The following is a 13013-nucleotide window of genomic DNA, read 5'->3' on the forward strand; positions in this document are numbered from 1 at the left end:
CTGTGTACTTGAGAGATGCCTCTTCAGAAGAATCCACCTGTTACATTAATAAAACCTCATGAATACAGCGCTGTTGTTTTGGAGGTGGGGGTGAAGAAACAAAAAACAAACCATGGAGGATTACCCAAGCAGAACGTGTGTTTTCCAAACCCTTTGGAAGGAATGTAGCCGTAGTCCTCAAGCACACTTCAGCAGCCAGCCAAAGTGTACAAGGGATTGTCCTTTGACCTGCTTGGGTTTTTGTTATCAGAACATCTCTTTGTATGATGAAATTGTAAGTAGCAGAAAATCTTAAACTACAGGAGGCAATGAAAAGAGCTGTGTTCTCTGAAAGTTCTGAAGGCTTTGTTAAGTTCTCATAAGCTATCTGGCTTAAATATTAACTGTATTCATGGCAAATAGCTGCCCTAAGGAGCTCTTGAGTTTCTTCTGTTTGTTGGCGGAGTTGCTCAAGGAGTTTGGCCATTTGGCTTTCTCTGAATTCTAACAAAAATTCTGGATCTGAAGAGAAAAAACAAGTGTTAGGCAAACTGCTATTTTCCCCGGTATTATAATGCAGATGCTTAGAAAGCTTCTATTTCAGGTTAGACACAGTTGATAGTTCTTATTACAGTGTAAAGTATGAATAAGGCAAAACAATATCCTTCTACCACACAAAGCAGATACAAATCCAGATTTCAGCCTTACTCAAGATTGTTTGCTGCTTAATTCTCCTAATCCAGATGTCTAAAGCTCAGTTGCCAAATTCAGCCTTATAGAATAGATGTGTATCAAAACATAGCAGGGTCTTAACTCTGGCTCTAAATATGTGGAGAGATATGCATTTATTATGGTACTATAACTCATCTGCACTCAACTTCTATCCAAACCGAAAAAAAAACTCACCAAAAATTGGAAAAAACCTCAAGGAACAGAATTTCAAGTACGTGAGATTTCCCAGCTTTAACAGCAGCTAATCACGCAATTTTCTTGTTTGTGTGTTTTATCAGAATAAACTAAATTTGTATTTGAAAAGCTTTTAAGTTGCATCTAATGCCAAACATTCTTATATTGGATAAAAACAGCTGCACCTGTTAAACAAACAAACAAAAAAATCTCTGCCTTTATAAGAAGATACTCTTAGTAACTTAAAAACCAGGTAAAGTAACAGCTAACCTGGGGATTATTCTGTTTGCTGAAGTGAGCGGAGTAGTCCCCAAAGGAAGCTGCCGAGCACTGTCATTTCTGTGACACAGCAGTGCCTGTTTGCCACTGAGAGGAGCAGGCAGTGCCTGGCAGCGCTCCAGGTGCTCAGGCCAGCAGGAAGAACATACCTTCTCGCAGTCTGCAGAATGTGGAGATGCCCAGCTGCTGAAAGCGGATTTCTTGATGGGTAAGAAAATTCTTGAGGTAGGCCTGAATATCTCTGATGTGCCGCTTCAACAAAAGCATCATTTTTTCTGCATAAATGGGAGAATTAACAGGAGCCTTTAAAACACTTCAAAAACTGATTTTTGTAACTATTTAAGATTGTTAATGATCCATCTACCCAGCTACAACCAATGTTACTGCAAAGATTAGCAAATTACTTCCATGTAGTATAGCCTTTAAAGGTACTGCTGATACTTCAGGTAAATAAAACACTGAGTGGGCAGCTGGTCCTCGTGTGAGGTAAGTGCTGATTTACAGGCTGATCAGCCTGCCATGAACACACCCAGGAGCGATTATGCTGTTGGACTCTATTCAGTACTTGAGAGCCTGCTCTGTTGCAAATCCTCAGTGATAGAATTGAAGCAGGTTTGTGGTTTCCCTTATTGGAGACTCATTATGGACTTCAGTTTCTCTCACATCTAAGGATTAAAATCTAACTATGCTTTTCTAGAGATTGTGGCAAAAATCCAAACACCTTTTTCTTGCAAGTCTTAAAGGCTCTCAGCTGTGTGGGACAAGTATATTGAGCATAAAGCCTTTTGTTTTCTGCAGGTAAAAATAATGTTGTTTTCATTCCCTCTCACTGCAATTTAAAAAAATACAGGCTGTATTCTTAAAAGCCACTTCACTGCTCCTGCTAATCTAGTCTAGAATTACAACAGCAGTATTTGGTTCAGTAAGATGCTTTCCTCCTTCCTGTTGGTCAGGCAGCAGAGTTGATCTAAAATTTTGGAACACAACTGTCCCATTGTAATTGTCTCTATCAATCTCTGCTCCTGTCCATGGGGAATGTTATCATGTTCTATGTACTGAGAAGGAGGGTTAAACAGAAACATACAATGTCTTCCTTTGGTAAGGGGTATTTTACGCTCTCCCACTTTCCTACTGAAATTGTTTTTAAGGACCTCATAAGTGGCTACAGACTAGCCTTGCAGCATGGTAGTGTTTGAAGATGTCAGCCAGCACCTGGATGAGATCTGTATCTATTTTCATCCCTGGGCTTTCTCATTCGCTACAGCCCTGGTGTATGTCTATTTCAAGGGTGACTGTAGGTGCTTTTTGTAGAGACCACATGGAGGCTGCTATAGGAATGTTAAAGGTTGTTTGGTGCCTAACAGGTTTTTTTTGTGTCTTTGGGAAAATGCTCATTTCACTCCATCCAGCCATAAATCTCTGAAAGCACAGTTAATGCTGTGCGACAGTTACCGTGACCTATCATGTGCAGGATGATAGAGGCAGCTTGGAAAGATGGCTCAGTATGTTCCAGTTGGCCAGCCAGTGTCACCAAGCACTTTGTCAAGGGTTCATCCATCCACTGGACCATGTGTAATGTGGCTCCTGGAGGACAGAAAGATGAGAGAGTAACCTATAAACAGAAACTCTAGTGTTGAAGAAATGAAGGTGAGAAGTCTGCCACAAACCATACTGCCTCAATAGGAAATCCTTCATGCAGCTACAGAAGTGAAGCAAGTGCTGAACTTGTGCAATAAGTATGTTTAGGTTGTAAAAAAAGGGTCCACGTCCTGAGGTTATGGTCTCAGTAAGGCAGGGTAATGTATTTGATTCACAGAAAGGCTGGTGGATTTTTATTTTGTTGGGTTTGTGTTCTGGAAGAATGGATCACTTCACGTACAAGATACACTCTTGCCTAGTGGCTTAGTCTGTTCATCTCTTGAAAAATGAAATGTGACATGTTGCCAGTTGCATGGCAGTTACATCAGATACCAGAGGAAATGTTTGACAGACAATATCCAGTGCTGCCACAGGCTGGGAAAATTAACACTGAGACTCTCGCCATGAGGAGTGCTGTACCTTCCATGGGTGTGAATAAAATCCGTGTGCAAAAAATTCGAAGAGTCACTTTGTATTTTAGTCTTTCTTTTATATTGATTTTTGCTATTGTGAAATTAATTCAGCCAGAGAAACTGGGCTACATTACAAATAAACTAGACAGGCCACGTACAGCAGTGAACTTCAGCACGAGGAATTTTAAGCAAAAAAAAAAATAAAAATTAAGCAATTCAACAGAAAAAAGCGCAACTATCAGAGCCCATGTGTCCTGCCAGTGAGTTGGATCCTGCTGCTCTTGAAGCTTAGGGCAAAACCCCCAGTGAGTTTAAAGGGAAAGACCTGGGCTGTACATCCACCTATGCTTCATCTCCTATTAGGATTAATAAAGGGTATGTACACTCCTCAGATTAAGCCATTTATGGTAGGGCTGCTTCCCTACCTTGCTTTGCTAGCTCAGCAAGGCAAGATGTCACATAATGAAGAGAGTCTTCTTCAGTATTGGTAGAAAGCATGGTCTGGAGGAGACCTTCAACACATGGGCTGTCAATAATTCTCTGCAACAAAAAAAGAGATTAATGTTCAGCATTTCCATTATGTTCTAGTGGTGACTGAGGACTTCAGAAGTACTAAATAGCTCTTAGCAATACTGAGGGCTGAAACATCAAAGACGGAAATGTCTCCTTCCAGATCTACCACAACAGGGTGACAAACACCCTGGATTGTTCAGAGATCACCTGATTTTAGGCATTTCCCAGGGCTTGCTTTGTCAGTGGGATGTTCTCATAGAATCAGCTAGGTTGGAAAAGACCTTTAAGATCATGAAGTTCAACTGTTACCCCAGGACTGTCAAGTCACTTTTCCAAAGTGAAACTCAGTATGTCACTGGATAATCACAGAGGGATCCAGCTTTGTACAAACACTGTCCTGGATGGCTATGCTGTTATACCTCAGTAGTTCCTCTACACAGGCACAGCCTTGCAGATCAGGCCATGTAGCCACGTTTTGTTTCTGCACTACCTTTGCACATCTCTGCTCCCCCTTATAACCTGCGGGTTGTAGGGGAACTGCAGTTGTTCCCAGGGGACCTGATCATCATTAAGGTCCTGGGGAGCCAAATGCTATGCATCTGCACAAGGCATGCAGGCTGAACGCAAATCACTCTGAGCTCAGAGAATTTCCTGACCTATTGCTGCTGTGCCAGACCATTATGTTAGTATTAAGCTGTCATTTGCTCAAGTCTTGCTGCAGAAGCGAGTAAGCTGAGTGCTCCAGGGCAAAGCACTGGGAAATGGGGAAGTATTTCAGTTTCTCTTGTTTGCCTCCAGGGCTTTGAAAGCTTTATGGTGTTGAAATGCCCTGATCTGCAGAAATACGAGATGACCTCTCACTAGCAAATTTGAGTTCTGTTTCTGGAGAGAAATGTTATGAATTAAACATTTCTGTGTATCCCTTATGTTTTAGGTTGAATCTGCTATCTGCCAAAAGTGTTGGACAGCATGTCTCTGTGTTTTAGAGACCGATTTGAAAACAGGAGACTTAGACTGTGCTGATCTGGATTAAAAGCACTTGAGAATGAGTCCTGAATGAGTCACCTGATTGCTATAATGAGTGACTGGTTGCTATTGAAGGTGAATCACGAAGTCCTCAGTTCTCTGGGAGGTCCTAAAAATGGAAGCTGCTCACACCTCCATGAGGTTGTTCAGGTATTTATCAACAAAAGGGAGTATCTCTTTGGGGGGGGGGGGTGTGTTCGGTTTATGTTGCAGTTTTTTAACTTGCTGCTTAGAGGTTGTAGCTGGATTCAAGACTTGCCTTTCAAACTCCCACACTCTCTTCGTGCCCTGCTGGCATAAAAACACCACTTTTTTTCCTCTTGTGGCAAGGCTCTTACATGTTTGAGTAATGGTTCCTTAGAACTGACCCTGGAAACCTGGCATTCCCACTCATGCCTGTGGGTTCACTTGTACATTGAGAGCAAGGTACTCTGTATGTTATAAAGTGTTATGAAGCTCCCTGTTCATAACAGAATATGTGACAAATATGGTAATTATTTTAAGGCAAAATTTGAAAGGATTGAGCTTTGAGTTTGAGGGAATCTATTTCCCTGCAAAAACAGATTTCATAACTATCAAAATTTCATATAATTTTTACTTTAGTAAAAGTGAAAAAAAAAAATTGGAAATAGTTTTCCTTTTGGTTAGCTTAAATCTCTGGGACTACTGGTAAGTGGGTCATGAACAAAGGAAAAAAGAAGAATGTAAAAAAATGTGTACTAGAAAGTGGGGTAAAGCAGAGACAAGGATTTGAGTGGGATTTCTCCCCTAGTATTGATTGTTACTAGTGGCACTGTTCAATCAAGGTACTCTTAAAAGGCAAGGGGAAAGGAAGTGCCTCTATAAATCTCATTAGAAGATTTCATTAGAAGTAGAATCAGCAACAGAGATCCTTATGGCATCTTAGCACAAGGAGTATCTTGCCAAACAAGCAAAATGTACATCAATAACTGGGGTTATATTTAACAAACTGTGATTGAAATTAGATCAGTGTTTGAACACCATAAGTGGATAACTAAGGGCTGATGAAGAGTGAGAGTTAGGAAATAAGGATTCAGTTTATAACAAACCTCAGTTTTCCTTGATGGTTCCTTTTAATAAGTATGAAATGTCTTTGCTAGAAGTATGTTTTATACCTATGATACAGTCATTCAAATTAGGTAACCAGTCACAGAAAAAAACCCAGGTATTTCTTATTTTCATTAACATTTTCTGTATTGCATTGAAAAAATATGAATAAGCCTTCCTTTCATTATGGTGCCTTAGGCCCTTCTATTCACACAATTTTGTGTAGAGTATCCCTGGTGCATGTTTCATTATATTATCTTTCTGTGGGTAATTCTGATTTGATATAACCGTATTAGCAACCTCCCATGGTATAGTTCAGTGAAAAATACTGGGCACCTACCTGTCTGTTTTCGGAAAGGTTCAGGTTTTTGATGATACATGCAGTATGGCAAACAATCACAGGGTCTGTTTTATGTGCCAGTAGTAGCATCCCCAGGCTCTGTAGTAGCTCAGCACATGCTAGAGTGTCCTGAGAAGAGCAACCAGTATCTCGATTACATCCAGTATGGACGACACACTGCAACTTTGCAGCATGCTAAAGATAGATAGATCTTAGCTCTGAAATAAAAACATTACTTAGCTCATTTAAACCAACAGTGACTTGGCTGGGTCCAGTGCTTTTTCTCTCAAAATATGGTCTACTGGCTGCTGCTGATCTACAGAGCACTTGCTGTTGAAAGCTGGAGTCTTTAAGGTTTTGTAGTTTATTTTTGTTTGCAACAAACACTTTCCAGAGCTTGCTGGTAGCTAAGGGAAGGACGTGTGATCCTGAATGGAAGAAGTGGTCAGAATAGGTGTGAAAAGTGAAAGTATGTGATGAAGTAGCAGCAGCAGTGTGTCCTTGAGTACCTCAGCATTGAACCTCACCTACAGCAATGGACTGTATGTTTAGATCAGTTTGTGATCTGGCACCACTTTAGTAACATGTTCTGAATAGCATCTTCTTGAGTCTATACGTACGTTTCTCTGCTCTGATAGATATTTTAGAGGGAAGGACTTTATTGAGTCCTCTCTCTGAATGTTGTCATCTTCCAGTGGCCACTAATACTAACTTTCTGAGTTTGGATTGCTGTCTAGGTAGTTCCTTCAATGACAGTATGGAATAAGGGGGCAGTGCTGTTTATAAGAGAAAGTGACCTCAACAGGCGTTGGTTTAGGTACAGAGTTAAAAGCAAAAGATTTCCTCTTGGGAGCATTTTTTCTTTCAGTCTCTTTCCCTCAGGAATTTGAGCTCATTATGCAGTTCTTACGTTTCTTCGCAATGAACTATATTATTTGTGCTACTTAGAAATCGAGATACATTAGTAAGAGTGTTCAATGTAAAACAAATCATCGGTCCTATATATAGCTGAGAAAAATCACATCTGAAACCTGTGAAATGTCAGACTCACTGAAGCAGTGCTGAAAGGCAGACGTCTTTAAAAATTAGTTGAAGTTGCATCAATTTTTTACTTAGGTTAAATTGCAAAAGTGGATCTTATTTTCTCCTAATATCAGCTGACATCTTCACTTACATTCATGTTAAGCACTGTCACAACCAGCAATCCCCAAATAAAACATGAAAATAGGTGGAAAGGGCAGTGCTATGTCCAAACTCAGGGAATTTAATGCAGACATGCCTGTAAATTTTCACTGTTTTTATTTTTCCTTCTCTGCAAAGGCAGAAATAATATGATAAATAAATAATATAATAAATAAGAAAGAAAGAAATAATAAATTACCACTGATGACTGTTTTCTGTGCTTTTGGACAAAGTGTCCTCTTTTCTATGTAATCCCATCAACCACGGCACCCTAATTTGATTTGCTAGAGTTTAGAGAAGGAAATTTTCTACAGACTATAAATGAACTTTCTAATATATAATGACTTCCCTGACAAGCACTTCTGTTTATTTAGGGCCTACATTAGTAAGTGACAGTATTTCAATTTTGCTGAACCTCTTTTTTGACTGGTGTATGGCTGGGATCCAGATTTTGTTTCATGGCTCAATCCTGCACAGCACGAGAGAATCACGAGAAAACTCTTGAGTAAAAATTGATCAGGTGGTTCAGATGGATACTGATCTAACTTCTCCCAACATTAAAAAATAAATAAAAAGCTAGTAAAAGCATTCCAGCAGCAACTGTGTTATATTTGTAATGCTGCACTTGTACCCCGTATCCAGGGATTTCTTGCCAAGATAAATATTATCCTCTGTTTTCCAGGTAGCAAGATGGGAAAGCAAAGTTATTTTGTACCTGCAGTGGGAAGGCAGTGGCATCATCTGGAGTAGACAGACCCCTGCCACCGTGACTTCCAGGTCTTTGCTCAAAAGAGTATGATTTAGAAGGCTGTTTTCTCAAAAAGCCTGACTCTCTCTCTCTCATATTTCAGGATTGGGCTTTCCTTGAGAGGACTGAAAAAAATTCCCCTGCAAGAGGGAAGTCTTCCAGTGCTTGCTGGGAATTGCTGTCAACAGCCTGGCCAGGGGATCGCAAGAAAGGAGTTTAAGCAAAGAGAGGAGCTCCTGTGAAGCATTCCTGGGAGTTTGCTTCATGGTAACGAAAGGGCAGATGAATTCTGCCCTATTGTATCCTGGGTAGTATTTGTAATAATTCAAGCATCACTTGACTTGGTTGTAACGGTTAGCTTTGTTCAGTGGCTTGTTTTCCAACAGCTGTTCCCATGGAGAAGTCCTTCTTTCACTCATGAGAATTCAGCCTGAATTAGAGAAAGAAACCTTTAAAAGGTTTGAAAAACAGGCTAGAAAAGGCATGGAGGTGGGGAGGCAGGATATGAGTAAGGAGAGGTCAGCCTCTTCTCAGAGTGCCCAGGGCTTGCTCGCACAAAGCAGCAACATTCACTAGTCAGGGACAGCCGTGTTTACTCACTAAAACAAATTTCAAGATGTAGCTACTTCTTGCTGGAGAATAAACCCTCCAGGGTAATGCTTTGCTTTCCAGCCTCCTGCTGCTGACCTTTTTACCCCATGAAGAACAGGCTATCTCACTGCTGGTGTGACAAGGCTGAGCTTCAAGTGCCTTTGTTCCTACTGATGCAGCATCCTTTGTTGCTGGGGGTTTGAAACACTGGTAAAGAAATGTTTCGGGATCAGGGAGGAAAGGATTTGTGGGTACTTTTTGCTGGGAGAACAAAAAGTGCAAATGGTGTTTGGGATCAAGAAAAGCAAATGAGAGTGAGGACGATGTTCCAGCATAACGCCTCATACTGAGGAACATTTTCACAGTACAAATAGCCTCCAACTAACTTAAATGTAACTTTTGCAATTCAACCTAAGTAAAAAATTGATGCAACTTCAACTAATTTTTAAATGTAAGTTATCCAGCTTTCACTTGTAAACTTGTTGAGAGAAAATTGTGTTTTGATTGCATGAGGCAGTTTAACAAGCGAAGAGTACATTTAGTGCTAATGCAGCCAGCACAAAACCTAGGAAGCCACAGTGCCTTTGAAAAGCTCTGTTCTCTAGTTACTGCTTCCCAGGCATTGTGTTTACCCATTTTTTCCATCATGTCCCAGAGTCACAGGAGGGGCAACTTGGTTTGTACTGTGCTGGGTACGAGCAACTGTGGTGGATAACAACAGGCTTCCAGTATCCAGAGAAATTTCAAATCAGTGTATTTCAGCCAGGAGAAGCACATATGCCCAGCTGTGATTACTCATACTGTCTGTCATTACTGCCTAAAGAAATGTGGCAGGAAAGGTTCTCACTTTTGTTTTTCGCTTTACCTACCCAAACTCTGCCTCTCTTAAAAGGTTGTTGTTAGCTTAAGACACCTCTCAAAAACCTTTCACATCCATGTTCCTACAGATGTCCAATTACTGTAACAGAAAAGCACATTTAAAAATAATAATAATTGGTCAGTTGCTACTTATTGTTTTTGCTGGTTTATGTGGATGATGAAAGTACAGCAGGACTGTCTGCTTTTTTTATTTCCTGTAGTTTATTTCTCAACAGACTTCTTCATGTATTTGCATAGTACTGCACTCCTAATGGTGTTTACCATTGTAAACAGTTGATGTTTACCAACTGGTCTGTAACTAACAACATGACGAGACACAAGAAATCCTATCAAAAGATTGCAAGTTCTATTAGCTCCCCTGCCTTGATTCTAATTCAAAAGATGTTAAATTTATGCAAACGCATTTTTGAATAACTGTCCATATAGGGAAGTGATATATTTTTGCACTTTATTTTGCACTGATGCTACTTTAAATGCATGCTCTAAATTAGTTCCTCTGCTTTCAGCGTGTGAGGAAGCTCTGTAGCCAAGGAATAACTTCCTCAGCTGCCCCCATGGTTGCAGTCTTTCATGGTGCTATGCATTTATCCTGCTCCTTGTACACCCATCTGGAGACCTACAGTCTGGGGACAAAGGGGACCTTTGCAGTGCAGTGTCCACACATCCAAGGAATCTGACACCCACCTCTCCCCCTCTGCCCTCCCCTTGGTCCCCTTACAGGAATTTTGATTACAGGATCCTTTAGATCCCACTCACCACAACAGATAGGCTCCTCGTGAGTGACAGTGAAGATGTAACAGATGAAACCTCGTTATTTTGGGTGGGAGAGAGGGGGATTGAGAAGTCTCGCAGAGCTCATTGGTCATTCTCAAAATGCATTTCATATGCAGTTTTTGCCATAACTGTTACCCCAGGTGGTGGCCAGAACTACTCTTTCCCCACTAGTCTTGGAAAATTACCTCCCCTACCTGGTTGTGTGGGTGTTCGGACAGTATCCAGAGCAGAGCGATGGAGGCTCGACGCACATCCTCGCTGCCAGAAGCCAGGAGAGCGCGCAGCTTGGGCAAGACATTCTCAGCAACCATCTCAGCCTGGATGTCCACTGATTTGGGAAAATGACTGAGTTCAGTGAGCTTCAGAGCACTGTGAGGCATTTGGGCCCTGACACAAACATCTGACTGTGCTTCAGTGATGAAATTTGAGGGATCTACCCAACTTCCATGGGATGGGACAACACTGGATGTTTGGTTATAAAAATAAGCCCTCATTTGGCTCCTTTTGCCAAAGGATTAGTACAGGCTTGAGAGCAGAACGTAGGTTTGGGCACCCTTCAGTTTGCATCTGAACATCAGTAAGAAGAAAATAGGGGAATTTTCTGAATCCTTCACTGGCATAAGGCCCAGTAAGAAGGTGGCAGCTTCTGCTGCACAGACAGAAAGACTTCCCCAAGCACCACATATCTTGCAGAGTTATGGTTAGCTAAGGGAGAGGTCAGCCATCCCAGATGAATCCTTATACCTCACTTGTCCCTGCAAACTGAGAGAGGGCTTTTGGGCACTAAAAGGCAACGCTAGAGCAGCCAGCAGATGGAGCAGCAGTCCTAAAAGGCCAGCAGATCAAGGATTTTCAACCACACCAAAGAGGAGCACAGCTGTTCCTTCACTCCCTGCTCCATTATAATTATGATTGCTTGAAAATTAAGCACCTCTACATTTTCTATATGAACAACTCTTCCCCTGGACCCTAGAACTATAGTGCTGAGTGTGCCAGTCGTCTGCTTTCATCCCCTGAGTATGCCATAGAAAAGGATCTTGGGTATTAATAGGATTTTTGTAAGACGATGACAAATGCTTGGGAGAAAATGACATTTAATGATAGACAGATTCAAGCCCTGGGAGAAGGCAGGTCCTCACTCAAGTAGCAATTTCAGGAGACGTTCTGTCCTGATCAGGTTTAATGCTTTCGAAACGCGGAAGGGAGAAAAACTTAAGTTGCAAAGGCTCTGTGCAAAAGAAGACCTCTGCTGTCTCTCTCACCTTGTCCAAATACTTCCCCTTGCTACCTGAGAGCTCTGAGGCAGATTTAGTTAGTGTATGCACTGTACCTGCCTTTTCCCTTAACGTCCAACAAAGTATAGAAAAGAGTCCCTCTTCTAATACAAAAGGTTCCCAGCCCACTGTGCCCTCTCTGAAAGGCAGAGAGAGAATGAAAAATAGCATGCTTTGTTTATCTCCAAGATATTGCTTACCACTGGTAGCCAAATTCCGTAGGCAAACACATGCCTGACTTGAAACCTGCTTGTGCCAAAGAGTAAAAAAAGAAAAAAAGAATTAGGGAGGAAAAAAAGAAGCAGTTTCAGTAATGCATGTTCTTGCCTATTGTACATAAAATAAACATGACAACACTAGCAAGCTATTACATTATCTTCAGAGAACAAATCTGGGGAAATTATTTTTTATTTTTTCAAAGTTTTGATAAACTTTTTTTTAACCTGCACGTGTATCAGTCATCCTGTTGTTGATGAGGAAGAGCCAAAGGGGTTCAGATGTTGGTTTATTTAAAAATGTCAGAGGAAAGTCAGAAGAAAATTGAATGAATTTGTCTTATTTGCTTCACATTTTTTTCACCTTCCTCCTACATGGAACTTAAGGTTCCACCCTTAAATCCTGAACAGTGGCTTATCGAAATTTCTTTGATGTGGCTCCAACAAAGCAAAATTTTCAAGATGTTATTCTCTGAAGCCATATGAAAGTTAAGGATAGCAAAAAGGATAAAATGTAGCATAATAGATGCTTCAGACATCTTTTGTCAGACACAATAATCAAAGATCGTTGAGAACCTGGACAGAGCACTTCAAACATGTAATTTCAAGTTTAAGGAATACAGGTCATTCTAGTCCAAAGGATGTGTCCAGGGCTGTAGAAAAATTTCAGTGACTTCCTGTCTCTTTCTCCATACACTGACCTTGTACAACCTACGTATCTTCTAATATATGTGTCCTTTCTCATGGGAAAAATGCTGCATAGGTGCCTGTACAGCAGATGAGCAGAATTGTGCAAGACTAAAAAGAGACGCCCAAGTTTATAGCTCTACTCTGACGCTAAGGTTTTACACAAAGAGAAAGCTACAGCTTTACCTTTTCCACAGAAGAGGATAGGAGAGAGATAAGTGTCCGCAACAGGAATCTGTTGCTGGGTCTCAGCATGGCTTCATGGTACTGAATGTTGGCTGCCACGTTGCTCAGAGCAGCACAGCTGTAATACTGCAGAGAACAGAGAAAAAAGGAGAGAGAGGTCCCGTTGATGACATGTTGAGGATGACAAAAATAAATTGGAGAAATGCTCACAGTTAGACCTGATGAAAATAAAGTACTTTTTCATCTTAAGGGTGTTTTATTGGGTAGATGTGCTTATTAGCCTGAGTGTGCTTCCTCCGGGAAAAGCAATGCAAT

At 41.0% G+C, this 13013-nt stretch overlaps 1 protein-coding gene across 1 annotated transcript in view; it reads right to left on the reverse strand.

Moving 5' to 3' along the window:
• Positions 1 to 379: 379 nt before the first annotated feature.
• The window catches only part of LOC308220573 (uncharacterized protein), a gene marked incomplete at both ends in the record, with an annotated part of 29708 nt that continues 17074 nt past the window's right edge, over positions 380 to 13013 (reverse strand). Inside the window, 8 exons of the mRNA XM_080616686.1 lie at positions 380 to 501; positions 1314 to 1439; positions 2617 to 2748; positions 3641 to 3755; positions 6163 to 6291; positions 10531 to 10664; positions 11811 to 11856; positions 12699 to 12824. Coding sequence (XP_080472812.1) covers positions 380 to 501; positions 1314 to 1439; positions 2617 to 2748; positions 3641 to 3755; positions 6163 to 6291; positions 10531 to 10664; positions 11811 to 11856; positions 12699 to 12824 — 930 coding nt within the window. The remainder of the gene's footprint in view (positions 502 to 1313; positions 1440 to 2616; positions 2749 to 3640; positions 3756 to 6162; positions 6292 to 10530; positions 10665 to 11810; positions 11857 to 12698; positions 12825 to 13013) is intronic.

The sequence above is a fragment of the Psittacula echo genome, assembly GCF_963264785.1.
Source record: "Psittacula echo genome assembly, chromosome: 4".
Lineage (NCBI taxonomy): Eukaryota > Metazoa > Chordata > Aves > Psittaciformes > Psittacidae > Psittacula > Psittacula echo.